The 27858-nt window shown below is 38.7% G+C and overlaps 1 protein-coding gene across 17 annotated transcripts in view; it reads left to right on the top strand.

Annotated features, from left to right (window-relative positions):
• The window catches only part of LOC103710848 (binding protein), a 124194-nt gene extending 96610 nt beyond the window's left edge, over positions 1-27584 (top strand). For 8 of the 17 annotated variants that reach the window (XM_088710773.2, XM_088710774.2, XM_039118975.3 and 5 more), the window contains 19 exons: positions 4344-4608; positions 4757-4963; positions 5039-5260; positions 5350-5526; positions 5692-5813; positions 8514-8975; positions 9125-9338; positions 10086-10307; positions 10385-10861; positions 10938-11273; positions 11389-11841; positions 11922-11968; positions 12059-12152; positions 12328-12534; positions 18493-18618; positions 18702-19073; positions 19216-19447; positions 21967-22727; positions 26886-27584. In XM_088710773.2, coding sequence (XP_088566899.2) covers positions 4344-4608; positions 4757-4963; positions 5039-5260; positions 5350-5526; positions 5692-5813; positions 8514-8975; positions 9125-9338; positions 10086-10307; positions 10385-10861; positions 10938-11273; positions 11389-11841; positions 11922-11968; positions 12059-12152; positions 12328-12534; positions 18493-18618; positions 18702-19073; positions 19216-19447; positions 21967-22667 — 4936 coding nt within the window. In that variant the 3' untranslated portion in view covers positions 22668-22727; positions 26886-27584. Of the gene's footprint in view, positions 1-4343; positions 4609-4756; positions 4964-5038; positions 5261-5349; positions 5527-5691; positions 5814-8513; positions 8976-9124; positions 9339-10085; positions 10308-10384; positions 10862-10937; positions 11274-11388; positions 11842-11921; positions 11969-12058; positions 12153-12327; positions 12535-18261; positions 18437-18492; positions 18619-18701; positions 19074-19215; positions 19448-21966; positions 22728-25823; positions 26484-26879 lie in introns of those variants that run through there. The other 9 variants (XM_088710770.2, XM_088710771.2, XM_088710776.2 and 6 more) reach the window with 9 other exon arrangements.
• The last annotated feature ends 274 nt before the right edge of the window (positions 27585-27858 follow it).

Genomic DNA, 27858 nt, shown 5'->3' with positions numbered 1-27858 from the left:
TCGGGGGGCGCTGCATCCCCCGGTCGTCCGCGAAGGAGAGAAGACGGTCGGGAAGGGGCTTCGGCCAGAGCGGGAGGGACTGGAGGCGGAGGAGGCCGGGAAGGGGCTTCGGCCAGAGCGGGAGGGACCGGAGGCGAAGGAGGCCGAAGAAGAGAGAGGGGCGCGCGAAAGAGGCGGAAGCCTCTGGAACCCCCTGGAAAAGACCCTTAACGGGTCTGCCTAGCGGGTCGGATCCGAGTCCGGATCCGAAACCCGTTAGGCCTAAATCCTTTAATTCGATTTGGGTGAGTCCGATGAAGGATTGATTCAAGCCCAATCGAGTTAAATGGGTTAAATTAAACCCAATTGAGCTGGGCCTGAACCCCCATTTATGCAATAATAATCCCAGCAGGCCCAATTAATTGTAAATCAGGCCCAGTCCAAGCTAATTAAATTGGCAGAGGGCCTAATTGGCTGAAAGAGGCTGGACTTAGTTTTAAATCAGGCCCAACCCTGTCATAAAAAAAAAAGCCCAATTAACCATATGGATCCAAATAGCTTTAAATGAACACCAAAGGCTTCAAATTGGCTAAATTAAAATGGGCTAGGATCCTTGGTTGGGACCCAAGCAGGTCCATGATAAGATGAACCAAATTCTATAATAAATAGAGAATAATATGATTCCTATAATGTGGTTTTAGGAATCAACGATTTGCCACCAAGACTTTGGATAACGAATTTACTGTAAGTAATCTGTCTTAATCTTATCGTAGATCTCGTATTACGTTTTATAAGGTGAACTAGTGTTTTTCATACAATTTGAATTGTATACATGATTGGTGAGAAAAGTAAGTAATCTGTCTTAATCTTATCGTAGATCTCGTATTACGTTTTATAAGGTGAACTAGTGTTTTTCATACAATTTGAATTGTATACATGATTGGTGAGAAAAGTAAGTAATCTATCTTAATCTTATCGTAGATCTTGTATTACGTTTTATAAGATGAACCAGTGTTTTTCATACAATTTGAATTGTATACATGATTTGTGAAGAAAGTAAGTAATCTACTTTAATCTTATTATGGATCATATGAGTGCTATGGTTGTTAAGTTTTTAAAGTGTTATTCATGCATGATATGTTATGATGGGTAAGTAACCTGTCCTAATCCTGTTATGGATCATGTCATGTTATTAATGTTTTCCTAAGCATTTATTTTAAGTATATATGTTTCATGCATGATATGTTACAATGCATAAGTAACTTGCATGATCCCAGAAGCTATGGCTATGTATGCAACATGATGATACTGATATTTTAATCATGCATGTAAGTTTATAAAGTCTTAGCTAGCCCAGAGGCACTATAATGGGCTCAAAGATGCTACTGAGAATGACTGAGCCGCCAGTGGCTGAATAGTAACTGAGCTGCCCCGCCAGTGGCTGAATAGTAACTGAGCCTGCCCCGCCAGTGGCTGAATTGGAATTGGGCCTGCCCCGCCAGTGGCTGAATAGTAACTGAGCTGGCCCCGCCAGTGGCTGAATAGTAACTGAGCCTGCCCCGCCAGTGGCTGAATAGTAACTGAGCTGGCCCCGCCAGTGGTCGAGTCTGACTTCGCAGTAGCATCCGAGAGAAAAAGGACCACGGCATGCCGGGGGCACGGTTTCATATGCATACTTTATGAAAATTTTTGTGATTGCACTACTGCTTTGTTTAAATCGCATACTTATTGTGCCATGATGATTATTAGATGAATATGCATGTCAGCTTCTCAAACCCTGATTTACATGTTTAGCCTACTGGTTGATCCGGTAGGATTATGTAGGATTACTTACTGAGCCGTGTAGCTCATATCCGTTCATTTACTTTTTTTCTTTCAGATCCTCACCACTGATAGCTGCCAGAGACACGTTAATTTGGTATTAGGGCTTCTTTCTTTTGGGGTAAAGCAAGTATACTTTTGTGTACATAAACTACATAGAAGCTCTGTATTTGGGTACTGACCAGCATGTTGTACTAAGAATGCTTTCATATGAAAAGATTTGGTTGGTTTGACTACCCTGTTACCCAGGTATGAGGCTGCGTGCTATTGTGGGCGGTAGTCGGCAATAGCACGGCCGTGTCACGGATCCGGATCCGGGGCGTGACATTACTAGTTAGATTTTGCTGTCGACTTATTCGAATCGGCCCTTTTACAGTTGTTTTATTAGTTAGAAGATATTTCTCAGAGTCAGTGTTTCAGCGAGAGATTCGAGAGTGCTCATAACCTAGAGCGCGTTTCTTATGGGATGAACAAACAAGACTACAATATCACTTGATTAAAGGGGGGGCTGATGTGCCTTCTAACTATACTAATGATCCTGATATCTACGAAAGTCATCGCCACTCGAGATTTTAAATATGAATATGTATGTTGTATTTTAAATATATGTAATTGATTGTATTATTTTATATTTTTTTAACCTCATTATTTGATTTTAGGATATTTGATGTTGCTTCTTGTAGCCTGCGACGTCTCACTAATTATTTTATGTTTTGTATTACTTTAAAACAAGCTTCATTATTTAGGTTAAATCGGGATCAGAGAAACATAAAAAAAATATCAAAAATACATCAAATTAGACTTAAAATCATTGAAAAAGTTGAAAAAGATTGATTATCAATTAAGTAAACATGAAAAACTCAAAAAATGGGTGTGTCGGTTCTGCAGACCTTGCTTTCAAGTATTATCACTAAATATACCAATGCGTTTCATTAGTAGAGTTATTTTTGTGATGCTTTTGGATGAATAAGTTTGATAAAATAACAGCATGATAGATATCCAAGGTCTGTAATCTCAGTATTGGCTATCATATCGGTATGTTACTGGTTCGGTACGGTGCAGTTGGTACGGTATGATATGTATCTCGTATCGAGATATTCTCTAGCTTCTATTTTCTCACTTTTTATCATAGTATTATCTGTAATCGAGCGATACTGGTCGATACCAAGCAAAATAGAATGGTTCTACATGGTTTGATCTGGTTCAGATCGGTATGGAGTATGGACTAGTTCCCATACCGAACCAGCAACCCAACACTATTATGGATTGGTTCAGTACATGGTCTGTTGTGCCGGTACCGGGCATCGGGCCAGTTGTCTGGCAGCACGGGTCGGTACGGGCCTGCCCCGTGCCATGTCGGGCCTATACCGACACAGTAAAAGAGGTGGGGGAGAGGGCGAATGGGAGAGAGAAAAGGGGGAGAGAGGGAGGGAGGTCGGCGGAGGCAGAAACAGGGAACCCGGCCGTGGCCTCCGCCTCATGCCTGGGCATCGGCCTCCGCCACCCTCCACCAGCCTCCCTCTCCCTATCCCTTCCTTTCCCGCTCGCTCTCTTTTTTTCTCTCTTTCCTTCGCCTTCTTTCCCTCCAACAACCAATTTCGTTTCCGTTACCGGAACCGTCCCAATCCGCTGCTGGGATGGCTCGGTATATCCGGAACCACCCAATTTGGGATGGTTCCGCCGACCTGGTTCAGTATGTATGCCCCGATCCAGGTGTTTTGGGTCGGATTTACAGTTCTTGGTTATATCTAAAGGCTCACAGCATGGTATTATTCCGGTTTGGTGCTTGAATATTTTTCTTTGGCTATGTTCTTTATTTCTCCTCTAGTCCTCTTTTCTATTTATTTTTTTTAGTTTCTTCAGTTAACACTATAGAAAGATGAACATGATCTCCACTATAATTGTATAATTTAAGATACCATAAAAATTATGAGTATTTCTACCTATTAGCACTCTCTTCATTGGTCCCAAGGATTCAACTCACAGTGGATCATCTTAGGAAGGGTCACAGTCCCAAGTGCTGGGATGGGACCATCCTACCTTGTCCCAGCATCTCGTTTGGCACATTCCAAGTCATCCCCCATCTTAAGTGTCAGGATAGGGTAGGGGCGCATCCTCTTCCATGAACAAACTAGGATGACCCTGTCTCGTGGGATTTGAATCATTGATTGGTCCTATGTGACAAGTATTGGTGCAATGGACATGAGTAGGTAGGTGTCAAATGGGATTGAATGTGGTTTGGTAATTCTAGGAGTGCCACATCAGTATCCAATTGGGAGTGGTCAATGGAGAGGTGACCTTTAGCATTTTGCATAATCCAATTAGCTGAAGGTTATTCTAGTATACGTTTGTATCTTCAAATTACAATATGCGGTTTAGATCAAGTTTCATTTGCTATATACATTTTGGAATTGTCAAAATGTCAAAGGCCACTGCTTCAGTATATCCGGTTTTCCATGCATAGTGTTGTCTGCTCGTCATGACTTATATAACTTGTAAGTGAATTTCGGCATATTATATTTCTTCTTGACTTGGTGATTCAGGGAGTTGGAGACAATCAGGCTGCTAGGATTGCAGTTTCTTGGGAAACTCTTGGTGGGACTTCCATCTGAGAAGAAAGGAACAAAGTTTTTCAGCCTCTCTGTTGGGCGATCTAAATCTCTCTCTGACAGTCAAAAGAAAGGAGGTACCACGAGGCTACAACCAATTTTCTCTGCAATATCTGAAAGAATTTTCAAGTTTCCGTTGTCAGATCATCTATGTGCCACATTATTTGATGTTCTTCTTGGGGGTGCTAGTCCTAAACAGGTAATGTCGTAGACTATGTTGATTGTTTGTTCTTATTTAGTTGTTAACTATGGTATAGGATAATGCAGCATCTATGCAGTTGTAAAATGATAATACCTTCTTGGAATATTTGTTTCTAATTGTCGCTGCATCAAAATTTGTTCTACAGGTCTTACAGAAACATAGTCAATCTGAAACACTGAAGAATAAGAAAAATAGCTCCACAAGCTTCTCTTCTCATTTTTTCCTTCCTCAGATTTTAGTCTGTGTCTTTAAATATTTGGCAATTTGCAAGGATACTTCAACTCGGGAAAAAATTTTAAGGGATCTTCTTGATCTGCTTGACTCAAACCCTTCAAATATTGAAGCTCTGATGGTACTGATAACTTCTTTTTTCTTATTATTTGACACATAAAAATGGCATGTGATTTTTTTTGAATGTTTTGAACAGGAACATGGTTGGGCTTCCTGGTTAGAGACATCTGTGAGGCTTGATGTCTTTAAAAACTACAAAATGGTGTCCAAAGTCCAATCTGATAGCTCAATGATTAATGAATTAGTTCTAGTGAGAAATTTATACTGTGTTGTTCTTTCTCACTATTTATATTCTGTAAAAGGTGGCTGGCATCAGTTGGAGGAGACTATAAATTTTCTACTGCTGAAATTTGAACAGGTGTGAGGAATTGTTTCCACAATTTTTTCTGGATGAATATTTCTTCAATTTTCTGATAGTGATAGCTCCAATTTTGTTTGCACCTACAGGGAGAACTGCTACATCAATGTTTGCTTCGGGATATCTTTGAAGATATAATTGGAAGTCTGATTGAATTATCTTCTGAAGAAAACATATTAATTTCACAACCCTGTCGTGATAATACACTATATCTTCTGAAACTAATTGACGAGCTTCTTATCAAAGAAAGTAGCGATAGACTTCTGGTATCTAATAAAGAATAATTTCTCTTTGAACTTTTTGTTTTTGTTGAAGTGATCTTTATTGTTCTATTCCCTGCAACATATATTCTTTTGTAAGCACGGAACTGTTTCTTTTCCTTCTTATAATTTCGCATTCTCATTCAAGTCTCCCTTGTTTGTGTTTTGCAGTTTCCTGGCATTGGAATCTCTTTAGGCTTTTCTTCTGATGGCCTACAAACAGAGAGTCAAAAAGATATCAGTTCTGCAGTAACTGAGATATTAAATCTCAAGGATGATGATCAACTTCCAAGGTGACACTTCTAGTTTTATTGTGTAGATTTTGCTTTATGTCATGCTTGTCACTTCGGGATGACACATGATGTATATGAAGAGTATGCACATGGTCATGCTTGTTTGCATGTGCATAAACTAGAGCTGATCATGGGCCTGACAGCCTGCCTAGCCCACTCAGCCTAGCCTGAAATTTGGCAGGCTTGGACACTAAAAATAGCCTTGTGGGATGGGCCTTGGCAAAAAAACAGTCCTGATCTGAAAATCGAGCTGGGTTTGGAAAAATTAAAAATTAGCCCAGCCTGGCCCGATCAAAGATAATTATATATATGTAAAAATATTATTTTATATGTTAATTATATTAACTAATTATATATTGTAATAATAAATGCTTATACTATATGTTAAGGAATATATCAATATCAGGTCTACTGGGCGGGCCTGGTATTGACCTTTCAGGATTGGGCCAGGCATGGGCAAACAATAGAGGCCCAATGTCTGGGCCGGGCTTGGCCAGCCCTGGGCATAAACATCTTGCCTACTTTCTATTGTAGAGCCCAGCCTGAGCCTGGCCTGGCCGACATTTGATCAGCTCTAGCATAAACTACGTCCATCTAATGTTAACTGATTATCTGCTTCATATTACTTCAGTTATGATTAAGAAGCACTGGTCTGTCAGCCAGGGTAGCTAATATTTCAGTGACCGCCTTGATGTTGTCATAAATGGAAAACCAAACTTATATTATTCTGCAAGTTTGCGAACAGTGTGGATAAAATGTCTTGTCCTTTTAATACAGTCCATGGTGTTTTAGCTTTTTAATATTCTCTTTGAGGATTCTGGCTATCTAACAATCATAATCTATCCTTTCAAGATTTTCCACATATTCTCCTCAACATTGCCATCCATACTACACCATTGCATACCTAAACCAATTTCTTTTCTAACAATCCACTTAACATGACAATGTTTCCCTATTGCGATTATTTGAGATCTCTTTGAGAGCTCAACCTATGTCATCAAGACCATTAATATTTGTGCTAAGCCGAAAAGAAAATGGTGGAAGTTTGAGTTAGTTAAATAGTTAGATGTGAACAGAAGTTTAATTAATGAAATGAATTCTAATTCAATACTCTTTACAACTACAGCATCCCTTTAAAGCGTCAATTTTCTAATGTTGTAACTAGAGAGGGTTGCATGATGTCGCTTGGCCTTGCATGGTTATTGACGTCATTGTAGCGCCATTCTTTAATTTGGTGTCACTATTGTAGCTAGTTGCTCGGGCAACAGATGGGTCTTAAAAACCATCTTGGTGACCACCATGAAGGTTAGCATGCTTGCACATGCACATATATTGTTGTATTTTATTTGTCAAATTGCATAGGTGACCTGACATGACAAACCTTCGCTATGGCATAGGCAACTCTAGGTGAACAGGTGACTGCTCAAGGAACAAAATATAAAAGTCAGTCAATCATTAATGATAGAAATCAATTTTTAGAATAAAATGTAACAGATAGAATCTGCACTTGACATTTGCATTAATATATGCTTTTTTTTTCGGCTCAAATGGCAAGGGGTTACTTGCTTTTTGGCATCCATCTTGCACGAGACTGGAATTGATTCTAGCATTTGTAATGAAGGAGCTTTTAGAATGCTTATGTGATGTTAGATATGCCCATTGGACACAAGAAAAACCAGTTGGGTTATATATGAATAGTGACATATGTACATGTACGGACATAAACTTTATGTCAACTGTACATATGTATATGATGTGTGTCAGTTGTACACACTGTACTCACAGACTCTCTTTCTAGAGGGGGGATTAAATCAATTGTTAGACAAATTAATTCAGAAGATCACCCTGTTAAAACCCTAGACACAAGACGACCAAGTAATTGCAGGGATCTCTGCAATTTTAACTATAGAGTTAGCATGAATACTAAAATTTCCAATATACATCTTCCACTATGTGCTAATAATGTTTCTTTTGTTAATAAGAACCCTGCAGTAGTGTACAGTTAAGTGCAGATGTCGAGTCATCTTAAAACATTAACATGTTGGAAGTAATGTAAAATTTGAATATTTAGTGAACAGTTGGTTTTGTGACTTCTCAATGTAATCTCCTGGGTGATAGGCTAGATTTGTTTTTTTACTTATATGTCTCTGGAATGTGCATTCCCTTTGGCTTGTTGTTGCCATGTTCAATTTGTAATTACAGAAACATTAAGCAATTATTTTTGTGACATATTATATTAGTTGTGCCTAACTATTTCCGGAATGCAGCATTGATAGTAGCAGTATATTGCTTAGGTACATGGTTTTATATCATTATCTTTTAGATTACATGAACAAATTATCCTAGATAGTTAGTATAACCAAAAGGTAGTGCATTTTCAAGTAGAGATATTTTTACTAAGATTCTAAGTTTTAGAGATATTGAGGACATATGCCTGTTTGAAACCCATCCTTCTACTACTTCACGTATATTCAAGATTCTGCTTTAATTTTAAATCAGGCTACTTTTAAATCAGTCTTTTCACATGAAATGGTCTGGCATTTTTTTTACTTCATTTTGACTCTCATTATAATCATTGTTAGCCTGATAAAAGGCTTTGTCTTGATATTACCATCTAAACTACAGTTATTCTATCTTCTTCTTTAGCATTTACCATTATATATAATCAAGTTTTTTCATCTTGAACTCTTCAATTTTCAGAATTCCGTCGACTCAACTGTCTACTACTGGGGAATTTGATGAGATGATAGATGAGTGGTGGGATTTATATGACAAAACATTGATTCTTATTAGTGAAATGAATGGGAAAGGACCAAGTAAGCTGTTACCCAAAGGTTCAGCTGTGGGAGGCCCGTCTTTTGGGCAAAGAGCGCTTGGATTGGTAGAGTCCTTGAACATTCCTGCTTCTGAAATGGCTGCTGTGGTTGTATCTGGAGGAATTGGCAATGTATTGGGTGGAAAGGTAAACAAATATGTTGATAAAGCTATGCTGTTAAGAGGAGAGAAGTGCCCAAGAGTTCTTTTCCATCTTGTAATCTTGTATCTTTGTAAAGCTAGTCTGGAAAGTGCATCAAGATGTGTTCAGCAGTTTATTTCACTGCTCCCATCTCTTCTTACATCTGATGATGATCAAAGCAGGAACAAGCTGCACTTTTTTATTTGGTATGTTTTCACTAGTATTCTTGTTTTAATTCAAGTTCTACTAAAAGTGGTTAGTGGTTACAGATTATCTTTTCATGTGTGGAAGTTAGAAAATGAAAACTTATTCTATTGTTCCAATATGGGCTCACTTTTAATTCTCTTTTTGACAGGACCTTACTCGCAGTGAGATCACAATATGGAATGTTGGATGATGGAGCACGTTTTCATGTTATATCACACCTGATTCTTGAAACTGTCAGCTGTGGAAAGTCTATGCTTGCCACTAGTATTATGGGCAGGGATGATTCGGTAGAAGTTAGAAGCAACACGAAGGAAGCTGGATTCATTTTTAATCTAATTCAAAGAGACCGAGTTTTTGCATCAGTATGTCATAGATTTTTCTTTCTAATATCTTGGTTGTGTGCACATGTTCAGAGTTCATGTTTGAATTAGTTACTTCTCAAGTTATATCAGCATACCTAGGAAACATGCTAGGTGACTATGCTTTCAGCCATGCTGAGAATAATATCAAGGATTTAATTATCATGTCCTGATGCTGTGGTGTGCTAGCTCATATTGGCACCATGATGAGCCAATTACTGAAACACAGCCAACAGCATGCCAATGCCACATGGGGAGCAGGATAGCCTTTTCGTACGAAAGACCTTCGTGGTCTTTTACACTCACGCAACTGCCCGGTCATGCTTTGAGATGTGTGATCATGCGTGATCACATGCGATCATTCACTATCATGCATCTTAAAGTGGCTCTAGAGCATGATCAGGCATTTAATGCATGCGAAAGACCAGATGTGGTCTTTCGAATGAAAGACTGAACCTCTTTCCTGCTGCATGCTGGTAAGGTGCTGCAAAGTATGCACTTGTCTATGCCAACCAGTGCATGCGGCGCTTTATTCCTTGTGTGAATATGCTATGATAAAGCAAACCATGCTTTCCCAAAATCTTGGTTGTTTTCCTGCATGAAACAATGTTAAATGATTGGGTTTCATTTACTCTGTAAAAGAACAAAGTATTATTCAAAAAACATCTAAGTGCAGTGGCACTACAATAATCTTTCCTCTGATACTATTTTCTGTGCAACAAGCTTTGAAATGTTTTGCTTCATTCTCAGGCAGTTGATGAGGCAAAATACCTGAGGGCTATTAAGGATGACCGTATAAAGCAGTTGCAGGAGTTTCATGTTAAACTTGATGAGCATTCTCTTACAGAGATGAACCAATGGAAGACCTTGGAGGATGAAATTCAATCTAACATGAATACAATCCTTTCTTCAGATGATACCAGAATAACTGTTTCTCGGCTTGCTTATGATGAAGACCAGCAAATTATTGCTGTAAGCCTTGATTCATTTTGTTTCATTGTTATTATAGTTAGATGATAGTATGACAATTGTTTTTGGTTTGTTGCCAGGATAAATGGATACATGTGTTCCGTGCTTTGATTGATGAAAGAGGTCCATGGTCTGCCAATCCTTTTCCAAATAATATTGTGACCCACTGGAAACTTGATAAGACAGAGGATACTTGGCGACGCAGACTCAAACTCAAGCGTAATTATAAATTTGATGAACAACTTTGTCATCCTTCAACAACTAAATTATCCAGTGAGACCAGCCAACCTGTAAGCGAATTCCCTACTGGCAGTGGGGCTAATATTCCTGAGAAAATGAAGCGCTTTCTTTTAAAGGGAGTACGAGGAATTGCTGAGGAAAGGAATTCAGAGCCAAGTGAGCATGCCAATGACATAACTACACCAATTGAATCCAGCCTAAATAATTCTGTAGATAACCAGCGTTCAGATTATCTGAAAGATTGCACTGACCAAGTGGATAATATTCAGGATAAAAAGGAATTGTTCACTGGTACCACAGATAATGATTCGAGTGAGGTATACCAGTTTAATGTATAATCAAACACTTTAGAAAATGTAATATGGCTCCTCATTTGTTTTTCTTGTTTTCTAGGTTTGTCTGTCAGTTCCTTGCGTGCTTGTAACACCAAAGAGAAAAATGGCAGGGCATTTAGCAATCATGAAAAATGTACTGCATTTTTTTGGTGAGTTTTTGGTTGAAGGTACAGGTGGTTCATGTGTTTTCAATAATTTTCAAGATCTAAGAAACTCAGATTCTAGCAAATATGACCAAATGGGAGGAAACCAAAAGGAGAAGCTGCAAAAAGGGTCGATAAGTCTTGATGCTGATCATGGAAAAGGGAATGCAGTTAATATTATGGACTCAGATGCTTCAAAATATAATCAGCCCAATAAAATCAAACGCCACCGGAGATGGAATGTTTCCAAGGTATGTGTAGCTCGGAATCGTTCTATTGTGATTTTTCATTTCATAGTAGCTGTTGATCTTGATTCATTTTGTTATGTAGTCTTTCATTTATTAATCTCTTTTTTGCTATTGACAGATAAAAGCAGTTCATTTGACTCGATACTTGTTACAGTATACAGCAATCGAGGTCTTTTTTAATGATTCAATTCCCCCTATTTTTTTGAACTTTGCATCCCAAAAGGTTGCTAAACAAGTTGGAACATTGGTAGTCTCTTTCAGGAATGAATTCTTATTCCCGAAAGGAAGCTACAGAGAAAGAAATGGAATTATATCTTTCATTGATAGACGTGTAGCAGTTGAGATGGCTGAAAATGTTAGGGAAAGTTGGAGAAGAAGGGAAATTAGCAACTTTGAATATGTAATGATTCTCAATACTCTTGCTGGCAGATCTTATAATGATTTGACTCAATATCCTGTTTTTCCCTGGGTGTTGGCTGATTATTCATCAGAAACACTTGATTTTAACAAGTCATCTACTTTTAGGGACCTTTCAAAACCAGTTGGTGCACTAGATTTGAAACGATTTCAGGTAACATCTATGGTTGGGCTATATATGCTCATGTATGTCCTGAAGAGGACCATCTAATTCTATTCTTGTGTTTTATGTAGGTTTTCAAAGATAGATATTGTAACTTTTGTGATCCTGATATTCCTAGGTGATTAATGATGCCCTTGAATGTATACTATTATCTCTTTTGTTGGTTCAACTACATTCTAATGGCATTGTTGCATTTATGCTCTTGCAGCTTTTACTATGGATCTCATTATTCCAGCATGGGTATTGTGCTTTATTACCTACTTAGGCTAGAACCTTTTACTGCTCTCCACCGTAGCTTGCAGGTATTAAGACTTTTATCCTTTTTTTTCCTTCATATTTTGCATTAGGTGAACTTCTATGTTGAAGATCTTTTGTTTTTTTTAATATTTCTAGTTTGGATTATGTTTTATTTCTTCATGTACGATAGTCCTTATGTGTGTCAATATTAGTTATACATCTTCTGCATTTCCTGGACAGGGTGGTAAATTTGATCATGCAGACCGTCTTTTCCAAAGCATCGAGGCCACATATCATAACTGCTTGTCCAATACAAGCGATGTGAAGGAACTCATACCTGAATTCTTTTATATGCCTGATTTTCTTGTCAATTCAAATTCTTATCACTTTGGTGTTAAGCAAGATGGTGAACCTTTGGGTGATGTTGCTCTCCCACCATGGGCGAAGGTATTTGAATTCTTAGTATGGATAAACACTATGCATGGATTAATTAATCATGGTTTGCTGAACCATGTTGAACCGGCCAGTTTAGGTTGTACCAAACCAGACTGGCTGGTTACTGGCATGGTTCATTACCTTGGTTTGAAACATAGGGAGACGGGGAGGCCGAGAGAGAGGGAGAGAGACAGGGATCACCTGTTTCCTATTTTATTGTTTGCCGATTTCGAGCAAAAACCATTTGCCAACTTCAGTTTGAAAAATTCAAAAAAAAAAAAAAGATACGGTTCGTCCTGGAATGGACGGTTTGGACCCATATTGTATGGTGCTGGCCACCGACTGGTGGTACCGGTTCGATAAACCTTGCATTAACATGTATCTATGCACATGTATATGTATAGTGTCTCTCTTATCTCTCTCTCCCTCTCCCTCTCTCTATGTCACGACCCCGAACCTGATTTGCCAAATAACGAGAGAGTACAATCTGAATGAGTCAATAGCCTAAATTCTCATTTATTGTTGGAGATGCACAAAATTATGATTTGAAGCCTCATGGCAAGTAATTGTACTATAATGGTCATTAAGGCTGCAAATGGGTTGGGTCGACCCGAGACCCGACCCGGCCTGACCCGCGTAGACCCGACCCGAATTTTAGGACCCGCGGGTCCGGGTCGGGTCCTAAAATTGGACCCGAATCATTTTCTGGGTCGGGTCTGGGTTCACCGAACGGACCCGACCCGATCCGAATGGATCCGAAGAGAGAAAGAAAGAGGGGGAAAAAGCAAAAGAGAGTTTTTTTTTTTCTTTTTTTTTTATGTGGGTCGTGGCACTATTGGTCCGTGAGGATCCTCTCTCGGTCTATTACACTGTTGATACCTCTGGTGTCTCGGTAGCAGGCTTTTTTTTCTTTTTTTCCTTCTGTTTTTCGGTTTCTGTTTTTTTTAACTTTTGCAGGAAGGAAGTGAGGGAACACCGAACTGAATATGGGTCATGTGCCAGTTTTCTGCAATGGAATTGGATTTTGGAAGAAGGTCTGGGATTTTTTTTGTCCTCGTGAGAGGGGAGCTGGGAGACACCAAGTTCCATCCAATCAGTCATATGGACAAAAAATAGTGTGATATGAAATTTGGCTTGTAGACCGACTTAGTCAGGGGTCATCTGTTCTGACTGGAGGTCAATTGCAAGTCTTTCAAGTCATGGGTCACCCAGCACCTCATAATTATGATATGACCATTAGATTTGCCCAAATCCTTTCCCAAAGCACAAAAAATTGGACCCGATTTGGACCCGAACCCGATCCGACTCGGACCCGGACCCGACCCGACCTGACCCATTTGCACCCCTAATGGTCATTCATTCAAATAGAGCAAGGTAAATTTCATGCAATTTTTTTTTATAATATGTAACTTTGAAGCCAAACCATGACACAAAATCTTGTAGTACACAAAGTAGTTCATATTATGACACATTTCACATCCTTCAGTATAGGTACATCTCAAAAATCCCCCCTAGGTTTACTAATACAATCACTTCTATGACTACAAGCCTTAAAGTACGGACAAGGATGAAAGTCTTTCTTCGTAGTGGAAGTTTCACTAAATATATTAACAATACTTTAGGCTTGCTAGTAGCCTAATGTCAATTTGTCTTTCAATCTGAAATATAATAAATAGGTGATCGAGCTGCATAGCTTAGTAGGTAGCCAAACATAGCAAATGATACGGTATTTGAAAAAATAGAACAATGGAAGCGGTAAAGTAATTTACCAATGCACAATATCTTATAAAAGATATCAGTTATGTACATTTACGAATACCACTTTGTTTTTTTTTAAAAAAAAAAGTAGAATACTTTTGAAACTATCCGATGCATGTGTTTTTAAGTAAAATTATCGAAAACAGTCATTTAGAGAAATATTAAAATACACTTTGAAACACTTGAATACACTGGCATGCACTTCAAAACACTTGAATACACTGCATACACTTAAAAACACCTGAATACACTAAAACTTTGAAACACTCATTTTGATCGTCTTAGTATCAACCGGTCGGTAACCAACTGTTATACCCGTTGGTTAGAAGTTTACTGAACCAACTTTTATACCTGCTGATCAGGGGTTCACTGATCGATAGGCCCATTGGCTAAGTGTTTCACCAAGACCAACTATTGTACCAGCTAGTCAAGGGCTCATTGATAACCAACTATTATACCCACTGGTTAGGGGTTCACCGACTAACCAAAAGTTTATTTCAATTTATAGAATATGCGATTTTCATTATTAAGAACCAGCATTGTTAAGAACACTTTTAATAATAACATTTAAGTCTATAACATATTTTTTTGATATCATGTAAGATCTAATTAACCAATATAGCTAAAGTATAAAAAATACAAATGTTACTAATCATTTCTTCACTAACTATTTGCTATAGGCTGTCGGGACTTCTATAGCTGCAAATAGTAGAAAGAGAGTAGTACCTTCCTATTTGTAGATGGCTTCTAAGCATAAGGTGTCCAGCCATCCTAGTTTAGTAGCTAGGTGTTGAGGTTCAGCTAGGTGGCTGAATTTCTAGCATGAGATGGTTGCTCTACCATAAGGTGTAACAAATATGAGATGGCAGCTTAAAGGGAATTGGCATGACGTAGTCGTTCCTAAGGTGATAGTTCCATCACGGGCCAATAGACAAGCATGATGTGGTCATAAGCAAGTAGTGGCATTAAACAAGAAGTGGCATTACTATACTAACAGTTAATCCCTATACCTTCCTAATTCATGCTTAGGGTCTTATCAATCATTAAATTTGAGTATTTATTACTAAAATTCCATACAAAGGATTCGATTTCCTTATGAGTCCTTTTACAGATCAATATTTCGTATAATGCACTTGGCTTAAATATACATTTGAGCATGTAATAGGCTCTAATATGTTTACCTATTTCTGTGTGTGTGAGATGGATTATGCTTCTCTCAAAAGGAGAGTTTTTGAGAGAGGGTATCTACTCCTCTCGATTCTATTATGGTAATTCAATTTGAAGATCTACACCATTGATCACAATATACCATTTAAAATGCTTGAAACCAAAAATCTATCATGTGAACACAAAAATGGATGGTTTCCATTATGCTAGTGTTCTAAGATACATGATAAAGTATTTAATTTCAGATCCACTAGCAAAACATGTTCTCCTATTGCTTTAACTGTTCATTTTTGCACCCACTTGATGCATAGGTTAGAGACAACCAAAAACATAATTTTTGGTTTATAGGTGCTAGTGGTATAAATTATAATCATGTTGCCCAGCTAAGCAGCCCAGGAGGAGGGGTGAATTGGGTTTTTCAAAACTTTAATCGATGATGCATCAATACTAAATGCTTGATAGACAAATCTTTGAGCAATAAATAAGCACTTAAATAAATAAGCAAGAAATTAAATCATGGGAAACCACGAAGGTAAACACAAGAAGTTTATAGTGGTCTGGTGCCAATCCTGCGTCTACATCTATTCTCAAGACCTCTTGGGAACTTCACTATAATCTATATCCCAGATTACAGTACAGTTTTTTGGGTTCACAACCAAACCTAGTTGATTTTCTCAGGTCAATTAACCAAAATCTTTGCTGATTGTTTTCCGAATTCACAATCAACCAAGTTGATTTTTCAGGCCAATCAACCAAAACCTACCTCGAGCCAATACTAGGCTCAACACAATCCAATTACAGGTTTGGATGGGCCTTTCCCCTAACTTTCAAACTTGAAACTTGTTGCAATGAAAAGTAGAAAGAATTAAAGCACAATGAGTATTGCTCTGAAATAAATACACAAAACAGTAAGTGAAGCAAGACTCTGTTGGTTGACTTGAATGCTCTTGAAGGCACTTCACCAACTTTCTAAAGTTGAGGATGGGTTCTTTCAGCTCACAATAAAGGCTTTTAAATGATGTCTTCTTTGAAGCTCTTTTCTTTCTCTAGCTCTCAGAGGATTTTTTTTTTTGTGGTGCTTGAACTCTGCTCTTTCCTGTGGTGTTCGCTTGCATTTATACTCTTTGGAGAAGGTTGGAACACTTTTCTAATCGTTAGATGGTTAATAGAGCCATTAAGAGGAGAAAACAACCATTTAGACTTGCAGAAAAATTAGCCGTTATAGTTGTCAGGTGTAGAGGGGTTGACTTCGCAGTTTTTTAGGGTCGACTCAAGATTTTCAAGAGTCGACTCATGATCTTCAAAAGTTGGCTTGAGCTTGCTTCTATTTCTGTTGCACTTTGTCTTTCATCTATGGCCCTTATAGAGTCAACTCTCTCAGTTTAGGGTCGACTTAAAATTTTCAGGAGTCAACTCCTTGATTTCAGGGGTCGACTCTTCATGGACTATCTTTCGTTGCTTTCTGTCTTTCCATTGTGGCTGTTTTGAGGTCGACTCGACTGTTTCTGGGGTCGACTCTAGTTATATTGGAGTCGGCTCGTGAGTTTCTTTGGTCGACTCGCCAATACAGTGAATTCTTTGGCTCTCTGTCTTTTTTTTGTGACCATTTTGAGGTCAACTCGTGCTAAGCTGGGGTCGACTCGTTGATGTGATGAAATTCTTGGCTTTTTGTCCATCTTCTGAGACTGTTTTGGGGTCGACTCGCAGTCTGTTGGAGTTGGCTCGTGAAGGTGTATCAATCAGCGACAATGTTCCGGGGTCGACTCGAGGTAGCTTCAGATGAAATCTTCTATGCTTATTTGTAAGTTTCCAAAGAATGTTTTCATGGCTTTTGGGGGTTTAGCTTTCGCATGTGGAGCTTTAGATGGATGATCTTCATTTGAGAGTGGTGAAGGCTTTCTTCTTTGCTTTTTGAAATATATCACTTAAACCCCAAGCAAATATATTAGTCAACCTTAAACTCAATTGTTTTGCATCATCAAAATCAATCTTTTAAGTTCAGCATATCAATCGTATGAATCTTTGATTTGGATGTTCAATTATTGATTTTGGAATCAAAGAGTAGATATTCTCTCTCGCTACAGGGGTACGAATGTGACCATGAATGCTTAAATGATTAATTGTTTGTCACATTTTTTTTTGATCTGGAACAGTTTTGTGGAAAAATGGGGATTTTGGAAACCATTGATCAGAAATTGTTCCGTTTCATGATTTATGCCCCAATCATGATTTTTCATCTTTTACAAATTTTAACACTATAACTATGTAATTAAATTTGTGGACATTTGTGTCTTTTCTTTGTTTTTTTTCCTTTTGGTAGAGCAAACTCATGTCTTTGTGTATGCATTAATGGAGATTTCTGTAATATGATCTTTCAAAATCAGTAAGTATCATTTAGCCCACTTTTGATGAAGAAGTTCTCAAATATTCACTTGATGGTGGACCTTATGCTTAATTTACTCTTGAAATACATGATATATACATAATACCTCTTTCTTACTGCTTATTTGCTCAAGTGCATTCAGTTAATATATCTTCTTATATCGAATAAATCATGCATCTCTAAATAGATCCAGATATGTTATTTGTCCTGCAAAGCTATAAATTTTGGATTTGTAACATAATCAGCACTCAATAGGAAATGCAATCATATAAGTTTCCTAGGATCTTAACATGAGTTTAGATCAGGTCAGCATGTGATCTTAACATCACCTAATTAAGGAATTTTACATGACAGAAATTCTAGTAGATTCCTAGAAAATCTGAAACTCACAAGCTTTGGGTTCTCTTGACATGGAGGAACTGTTGTTGTAGGAACCATATGTGGATCCAACATGGATGGGGATCAGACATCTCATGCTAACATAATAATATCCTATACGCATGGAGTGAGCGGTTGACATGTTATTGATGCTTGATTAAGTATATTGTACATGGAATCATGACTTTAAGGCACCATGCCCAGCAGATAATCAGTTAGGGTTTATTTTCTTTAATTTTCTTCTATTTTCATTTTTCCTTCTGGTTTTGAAATCATTATGTCAGGGTTCTCCTGAAGAATTCATACGTAGGAATCGAGAAGCCCTAGAGAGTGAATACGTGAGTTCTAATCTCCATCACTGGATTGATTTGGTGTTTGGTTACAAGCAACGTGGGAGGCCTGCTGTGGAGGTATGACTATTGCTTTTGTTCAATACTTGTGAACTTTTAGTAGTGCAAGTTCACTAATTTGTGGAAGTGATATTTGATCGCAGGCAGCCAATATATTTTATTATTTAACCTATGAAGGTGCTGTTGACTTGGAGAACATGGATGATATATTACAAAAATCTGCAATTGAAGACCAGATTGCAAATTTTGGCCAGACACCAATCCAAATTTTTCGTAAAAAACATCCAAGAAGAGGGCCTCCAATTCCTATTGCCCATCCCTTATATTTTGCCCCTGCATCGATCACATTGACTTCCATTACTTCTATTGCAACTAATCCTCCATCGGCTTTACTTTTTATTGGTTTGTTGGACTCAAATATTGTCATGGTGAACCAAGGGTTAACCTTGTCGATAAAATTGTGGTTGACAACACAATTGCAGTCTGGTGGAAACTTCACATTTTCTGGATCCCAGGTTTTGTTCATTGATCACTCAGTTGTCATGTTTCGTGTTATGATGCAGTATTATCACTTCTTCTGTTTAGTATGGTGATGATACTATTAGTAAGTAAATATATTTGAATATTTTCTAATATATATTTTTTTCTTCTGTCTAGGAACCATTTTTTGGAGTTGGTTCTGATGTTCTTCCTCCTCGGAAAATTTGTACCCCCTTGGCTGAAAATATTGAATTTGGAAGACAGTGCCTGGGAACATTGCAAAATCTTAATGAAAACTATTTGATCTCATGTGGCAATTGGGATAATAGTTTCCAAGTAATATCCCTAAATGATGGAAGGATTGTGCAAAGCATCCGACAGCACAGAGATGTTGTCAGTTGTCTTGCAGGTAATTGTATTATGGATACCCATTGACTACACTCCTGAACTGTTGCTTGTATTTCGCATATACTTCAATTACCAGTATCTTCCCTCGAATTTGATGAGAGTTCATATCTCTAAGTTAAACATGTGCGATGTTTTTTGTAGCAGTTAACAAAAATGTGCCTCTATGCCACCTCTTTCATCATATAGAAAATTTGAATATATGTAAATCAACTACTAAGCTTGATCAGATCTCGATGTCTTGAACTCCATAGAAACCTGATGTTACTATTGTCACGATTAAAGAGTGCATATGTTACAAGGCAGTGAAGTGTTCATTGTGCACCCTGCCTGCCCCAAGATGGTTGATAGCTGCTACAGAAAACTTGGTGATAGTTGCAGGGTGTAGCAGCCACTTCCAGTCTAACAAGGCTAGCTTTTCATTCACATATTCCAATTAGAGACCTTGTTAGGGTTAGCTGCAAAACTGATCTGAATATCATCATATGACTTCCTTTCCTTTGACCATGCTATATTTGCAAATATAAATCTAAGCTGTGTTTCAGTAATATAATTTTGGTTTCATAAAATTCATGAAGAACTAAGGACTTTGTCAAACAGTAGGGGTCTGAATTCACCCATTTTCCTGAAACGTGCTAGTATCACCTAGAATGACAAATATAAAACTCGAACAACTCCTTACTACTCAACCTTCTCCATGAACCAGCCATAAAGAAGTAGAATTCTTTGGCATTTTACCCAAGTGCAAAGATTTTCCATGGTTTATTCCATCCAATCAAATTTTGTTATATGTTTTTTATATTTTTTTGGTTCAATCAATTTATCATAAATTCTGACGTTGCCTAACTCAAATATTTTTGTTGTTTAACTTTATATTGATAATTATTTTCATGATGTTTATTTGCGGCATTGTAGTCATGGTCATTTATCTAGTGCCGGGTGTCACTATTTGTTTCTTGTTTGTACTTTTACTGTGATCTGCACGTGTTCTCTGAAAGTTCTTCATGTGTTACCCAAGGCACAATTTTAGCCTCTTTGTTTTCTCCGGTAGCTACATGCACCTTGTGCATTCAAAACTAAGTTTTTCCTTATCCTGCTGCCACCTTTCTTACTTATCTCTAGTCTGTGGCCATGATCTTCGAACAGGATGAAGTTGGAGTTACATTGGCTTTAACATTCAATGCTTTTCTCACAAATCAATACAAACACTCCTAAGCATATCATAAGACAGGTTAGGTGGTGAATAACAGGTTGAAAAAATTTTCCATGTACTGTTTATTTGCAAAGCGATAATGTGGTCAATAAGGATCGCCGAACCGGTACCGGTCGGCCACCGGACCGGTCCGGTCCCGTTCAGACCGGTACCAAACCGGCCAAAAAGACGTGCGCCGTTCAACATTCCTTGGTGGTCAATGCTTTTCTGAAACAAATTAACCATAAATCAGATGCTTTCGGTTGGGGAGACAAGCAAAGCCTTATGTTGTCATTCAATGTTGCTCAACTTTCGTATGGTAGGTGAGCAACAAGTTGTTGGATTTTGAAAAATGCTTCTGATACTGTCTTTTTTTTTTGGGGGGGGGTACAATGGGGACTCACACACTACATGTGTGGGTGTAGCCCACTGATACTGGGTTTTGCAGTTAGAAAAAAAGAGAGGAGCTGATTTCAAATACTAGATCTTTGAAGTTTTCAAGAAGTTTTAGTGTTGGTGCTCCTGTATTCATATCTTTTAAACTTTAGGTCCACATGTGCACTGAATGCCACATCTATTAGTGTAAAGCCAAATTTGTACAATTTCGAGGACCGACATCAAGGACCTGATCTCTCTCAACGGTATTGTACCAGTTCAGAGAGAGACCAGGTCCTGAGGTGGTCCTGGGTCTCCCTAAACCAGGTGGGATGCCAATTTTTTAATTTTTAAATTCTTTTCTATTCGTTCTTGCTGTTAATGGTCATTTAGTCTGTCTCGATTGGTCTCATACAGTCCCACTAGTCCAGTACTGACCTGGTTGCGGACCAGGATGAGCCCTGATGCAGAGATTGAAACTCTTGCAAAGGACAAAAGAGATATTGCTTCAAAACAATGTGTAGTTGTTGTAAAAACAAAAGCTATTAGTGAAATAAAAATATGCAACTTGTGGAATTTATATACTAGTATTGGCAACTGTTTTTAACTCTAACAAACATGTTCTACATTCCTTTCAAATATCTATATTAATATGCAAGTAGTTGGCAACATTGGTACAACCTTGCTGGAACTTTTGGGTTTTTGCATCTATGTTTGATTCGGATAGTTATTAGAACTAGTTTTACTTGAGTGCTAATTTGAAGGTCTAGATGGTGTAATTCTTTTCTCTATCCTTCTCAGTTGCTTTCAATTATTATTGTATTTATATTGGTAGCTAATTCAGTTTTATAATCAAGAGCTAATTCTTTTCTCCATCAAATATCTCTGTCTATGACTTGTACGTAACTGTTGCCTTCAGTTCTTTTTTACGTAATTAGAGTTCATTGATGTTGCAGTGTCATCTGATGGAAATATCCTTGCTACTGGAAGTTATGATACGACAGTCATGGTATGGCAAACATATAAGGGGAGATCCACAGAGAGGAGATCTCGAAGTATTCAAACTGAGTTGCCCCGAAAAGATTATGTCATCATTGAAAGCCCCTTCCATATCCTTTGTGGTCATGATGACATCATCACATGCTTGTTTGTTAGTACAGAACTTGATATAGTTATCAGTGGGTCAAAAGATGGTACTTGTATGTTCCACACCTTGCGTGAAGGAACATATGTACGGTCCGTCCAGCATCCAGCTGGTTGTGCATTATCAAAGCTAGTTGCATCACAACATGGAAGACTTGTCATCTATGCTGATAATGACCTGAGTTTGCATATGTATTCTATTAATGGAAAACATATTGCCTCTTCTGAATCTAATGGCCGTCTCAGCTGCATTGAACTTAGTAGTTGTGGAGACTTTCTTGTGTGTTCTGGTGATCATGGACAAATAATCTTGCGCTCCATGCATTCGCTTGATGTTGTTAGAAGGTATGAAGGTGTTGGGAAGATAATAACATCTCTAGTGGTGACTCCTGAAGAATGTTTCTTAGCTGGGACCAAGGATGGAAATCTTCTTGTATATTCTATAGAAAATCCTCTGCTCCGAAAAGGTAGCCTTTCACGGAATGTAAAGTCAAAAACATCCACAGCGGGTTAATTAATGAAATTGTAGCAATGGAATCTTCACCAGCACTTCTTGCCAGAAGTGCGATCAAAGGTATCCTGTTTTCCTCCCTAAGTTCTTAATTCATGATTTTCCACACTATTCTTTTTAGATCAATAGGTCCATTATGTTTTATAATGCTATTGTTTTAAAGATTTGATGAATGTTTCCTCTCTCATGCCTGCAAAGGAATTACTTCCACTAGTTTCCATTAGTATAAGATGTGTTCTTTTGTCAGTAACGATCTTCAGATATTGATTTGTGGTAAGTTAATGTTTTGCATGTTTGTGGCAGGCAGCTAATTTTAAATCCGAATATTTTGAAATTGATCCTTGGGGTCCATTTGGTTGGGGGCAAGGAATGCTGAACCGGGCAATTGGGGGCAAGGAATGCCAACCGGTCTTTAGATTCGGTTCCGACCCTGAACCGGTTGGAACCGGCCGGAAAAGGTCCGAGCCGGACCTTACCGGTGCGAACTGGCCTGAAACCAGCTGGCCGGTTTTGTTCGAACTCGGTGCGAATCAGCCGGTTTGCATCAAGTCGACCCGATTTTGAATCGGGCCTCTGTCTTTTGCTTTGTCTGCTGTTAAAATGTTGTTGGGAAGACCCGAAAAGACCTCAAAAACATTTATAAGCGGCGGAGAACTTTCCACCATTCACCCTTTCCACTAGGTCAAAGCACACCGATTCAGCACTTCAGAAAAAAGATTCAAGCCTAAATAAGATCTGCTCCTCTTCCCTATCTTATTTCCTCATTTTTTTTGGCTTGAAAAAATAGCTTCAAAATTACAAAATAAGGAGAGACTATGCCAAAATTTTCGTTTTGGGCTTGATTTTATTATATATTATAGATCTATGGAAATCTACACGATGACTTAAAAAATTTAATTTTTGGATTATATATAATTTTTAAAAATTAAAAATATATTTTCGGAATAAAAGATTAAAAAATATTTTAAAAAATAAAAATAAAAAAATTGTAAACTTTGAAGTGTATTTAGGGAGATGCAAGCTACTTTATAGCAAAATTTGGTGTCCATTCATTCAAGTTTTTATACGATCAAGCGCACAGTAGCCTAGGCCTAAATTTGAAAAAAATTGAAAAATAAGTCGCATTTGATGCATGCTCAAAGGCCTAGAAAAATATATGTAGCATGCATTATTGGGTTCTACTTGGATCTGAGCTGAAATTAATTTTTTAAAATATTACTATTTTTTTTGGTACAATAGTAGCTTCCACGCGACGGGTGTGAGCACAGCCAACTGAATTAGAAAAGATAAGCCTAAGCAAGGAAATAGGAACCAATGCAGGGTCAACCCAAGCAAAGCCCCTAGAGTGGTGAACCGCGAAGGAAGCCACCCAATCAGCGATGCTATACACCTCCCTGAAGATGTGCAAAGTCCGTGATAGTCCACACTCGGCTAAGAGTCTACGGATGTCCTGGAGCAGCGGTCTGGAATCGACATCACGACTCCGACTCCGGATCCACTCGATCATCGTGGCCGAATCACCCTCAAGGAAGATGCAGTCCACCTCCAGTCGTCGCCTCGCATAGGTAATACTCTTCCATGCAGCTCTGAGCTCAACGCAGGCTACGGACGTGTCATAGATCCTCCGACCCCCTGCCGCTACCAATCTGCCCTCATGGTCTCTGATGACGGAGCTCGCACCTCCTGATACACCTCGCCAGCACTTCCATCGAAGTTCACCTTGAGACAACCAGGGGGTGGGGGCTCCCATGAGACCAACACGGTCCTGGGCACTGCAAGAGCGCAAGGGGGGCCCCGGATTTCTCCGGCTGTCCTAAAAGATGATGGTGTGGGGGGGCGGAGGACCTCCGCTACCTAGAGAAGAGCCCTGTCCACTACCTGTCTCGAATGCACTTGATGTTCTCGAAGATTCGGGCTTTTCTATCTAGCCAACAGTGATAGGCTAGGTAGGCAGCCCTGACTCTTGACTCCCGCCTTCGGCTATCGTGTAGATGTCTGCAAGAGCTGCACAAAGTCCTCGGGAACCGCCCACTGTCGCTGAGGGTCGGGGGGCTCGTAGCACCCCCCCAGATCTGAGCAGCTCTCGAGCAACCGAACAGGATATAGAAAATAGACTCCTCGCCTAAGCAGTCCATACAATCTGGGGAGAAGCTCATCGCCTCTAGTAGGCAAGCACCCCCACGCCACTTTCCAGACAAACAAGGCGACTCGTGGGTGGATGCGAAGTCTCCGGATCCAGCCCCTGTCAATCTGCCGAGCTGGAGACCTCCTGACCACCGGAAGTAAGTCCCAGGCTGTAACTGTAGACCTTCCGGTCACGCTCCAGACCTTCCTGTCCTCAAGCACACTAGCAGGAATTGGTAGGGATAGGACTCGCTCAACCAGCCTATCCTCGAAAATCCATTGAACGAGGTCCTCGTCCTATGCTTGTCGGCTCGGAGCAAATAGATCAGAGACTGCGCCCCTCCAGAAGTCCCCCATCGATCAAGGTGGGCCAGCTGCTCAATGGCATCGCAAATAACCAGCCATCCTCCAAAATGTCACTGGTCCGCCCGTCCCCGATCTTTCATTTGATCTCCGGTAGTACCACCGAGGCATAGACGCAGATCTCTCTCCAGATGGAGCTGTAACAACCTGTGCGAAACCCTGTCAAATCCATCGGATCTCCATACTTCGCTCTCATCACGGTGCCCCAAAGACTCTGGCTCCAAAAGGAATCTGGCTGCCAGCCTAGTCGAGAGTATTTCTCGTCGCTCGGTCAAGGATAGAATCCCCAACCTGTCGCTGCTGGTCGGCTGACAGACAGTATCCCATGCTAGAAGGTGAACTCCACTATTTAAACATTATTTTTAAATTCAAAAAATAATTAAAAATATATAAATAATACTAAAATTATGAAAAATTAGTAATATGTATTACATAATTCAGAAGTAATTTCTGAACTACAAAATATATTTTTTTGAATTTATGATATTTAAACATATTTTTAAATTTAAAAATTATTAAAAATATATAAATAGATAAATAATATGAAAAATTAGTTTTATGTATTAGATAAATCAGATGTATTTTCTGATGTAAAAAAAAAATATCTTCATCGTTGCGAAATTTTGGTATTTCTAAAGAATTGATAAATTGGCATAGTTGATAAACCTGCAGGAATGGAGCTATCCAGAAAAAAGGTGCCAGAGCACGACATTGATTGAGATTATGGGCAAATGCTCTCGGGTCGCACCATTGGAAGTGCAACTAGTGCAACACAGAGTTCAATAGAGGAGGGGTAACCAGGTTGAAGCCGCACTTAGCTGCTGGCTATCTTGATGTATTTGTGTCGGAAATACTTACAAGCAGTTTGGCATCTGATTAAGAAGCACTTCGCTGATTTTAGAGCAGCAAAGAAGAGAATTTTCAAGAAGATGGCGGAGGTGGACCGTCGAAAGAGCCACCTTCCTATGACTCCAGGAGGTCAGAGGAGGCGTCTACTCCAAATGACGAGGCACAGATCCAGGTTGCCATGCAAGCAAGCCTAGATAATCAGTGGCAGCAGGATGAGGTGGCCAAACATAGGGCTCGATTTGGTCCCTCGTACTACGAGTCAGGCTTCGGTTCTGCGAGCAGCAGGATGGATTCAGAGTTCAGGAAGATCTTAGTTAGGGAGGCCGTCAGCAGAGGCGGTGGCCATATTGCATCTATGCTGGAGGCTTTTGGTAGCAAAAAGAAGTCATCTAGGGAGATTCAATTTCAACATCGATTACTACTTCAAGCTGCGTATCTTTATACCTATTAACAAGATAGAAGAGAATGCTATCTCTCGAAAAATTAGCAAATTTGGAAAGAAAATGAAAGAAAAAAGCAATTCCCGCAATCACTTAATGCAGGAATGAAATCCTAAGAAAAATAATTAGTTGTCTCATTTGCATGAAAGGTAAAAAACAGTATGGAGAGGGAAAAGTGAAGATGAGCTATTGGGTATTCACTGCCTCAATGTTTTATCAATCAGGTATCTAATTCTTTTTTATTAATTTACCCATGATCTGTTTTCTTAATTTTCTCCATATCATGGGAATATTTTACTGTTATTCTTACTATCTGGTTGGACATTTGCTTAAATTGTTGGCATTAACGCTTTTTATCTATTTTAACCACATTGGAAGTTTTCATTGCTTTTGTTAGTTATATTATATAAAGTTACTGAACAGCGTAACTTCCTTGAAGATACAGGATAAATTCCTGCATAATGAAAAGAACAACCATGATCGTGATGTTGTGGTATCATTAGCTCTGCAGACTTCTAAGATTCTGATCCTTAAATGATGTGCTGACGGAGAATGTACAGGTTTGTCTGCATCTTAATGGGAATGAATTTGACTGCCCAATGGAAATGAAGTCACAGTTATGTGTGCATGTTGAGTCTTGCATTCTTTTGCTGTAAAAGACGATGTGGACTTTGATTATCATTCATCAATTATAGATAGAAATACCTATATAGATCAATTCACATCCTCTCTCAGTCTCTCATTGTACCCTTGCATCCTCAGGTGGGGCATATGGGAATAAGTGCTTTATTACATGAATCTACAGTTTGTTTTATTTCTGCACTGCTGTATATGCAGTTATGGGGCTCTTGAGCACGATTGTTAATGTTATGACTTATGAGTGATCATTTCTTCTAAAGAGGGCTATTCAGCATCCATATTTGAGTCGGTGGAAGGTTGAACTAAATGTTTCTTTGAGAGGGATGATCTTAGGCATCATATTTTTCTTACCATATGTATACAACTTTTTTATTTGTTAGTGTAAGATCCCTTTTTTAAAAAAAAATTTGGCCTCTGATCATTTTGGTCATGTATTCCAGGTTATGGTTACATATCTAGAATATTGAAATTCAAAGCTTATAAATACTCATTGTTGTGGACTTCATTTACTGATTATTCGGCTGTTCTTCAAAATATCTGCTTTCAGCTTGTAAATACTCTTTAAGTTGAAGTGCTAGAATTCCTATGTAATTGTTGTTTCAGTGGTTATGGTAATTAATGTTTCCAATATATACCCATCTGCTTCTTGGTGAACTTAGCTGAGCTCTCATCAATGGCGTCTCCATCTCCAGAGTTTGCTTACCTTGTAAGCATGTTGGTGATTACTACATCTAATGGCACTTTTGAAAAATATTGTAGAAGTTTGTTCTCTCAAAGCA

This window comes from Phoenix dactylifera, chromosome 14 (genome assembly GCF_051530095.1).
Source record: "Phoenix dactylifera cultivar Ajwa chromosome 14, Ajwa_hap1_PhDact_Kaust_v1.1, whole genome shotgun sequence".
Classification (NCBI taxonomy): Eukaryota; Viridiplantae; Streptophyta; class Magnoliopsida; order Arecales; family Arecaceae; genus Phoenix; species Phoenix dactylifera.
Note: the sequence above shows the minus strand (reverse complement) of the source record. Positions and strands in the feature narration are given on the sequence as shown.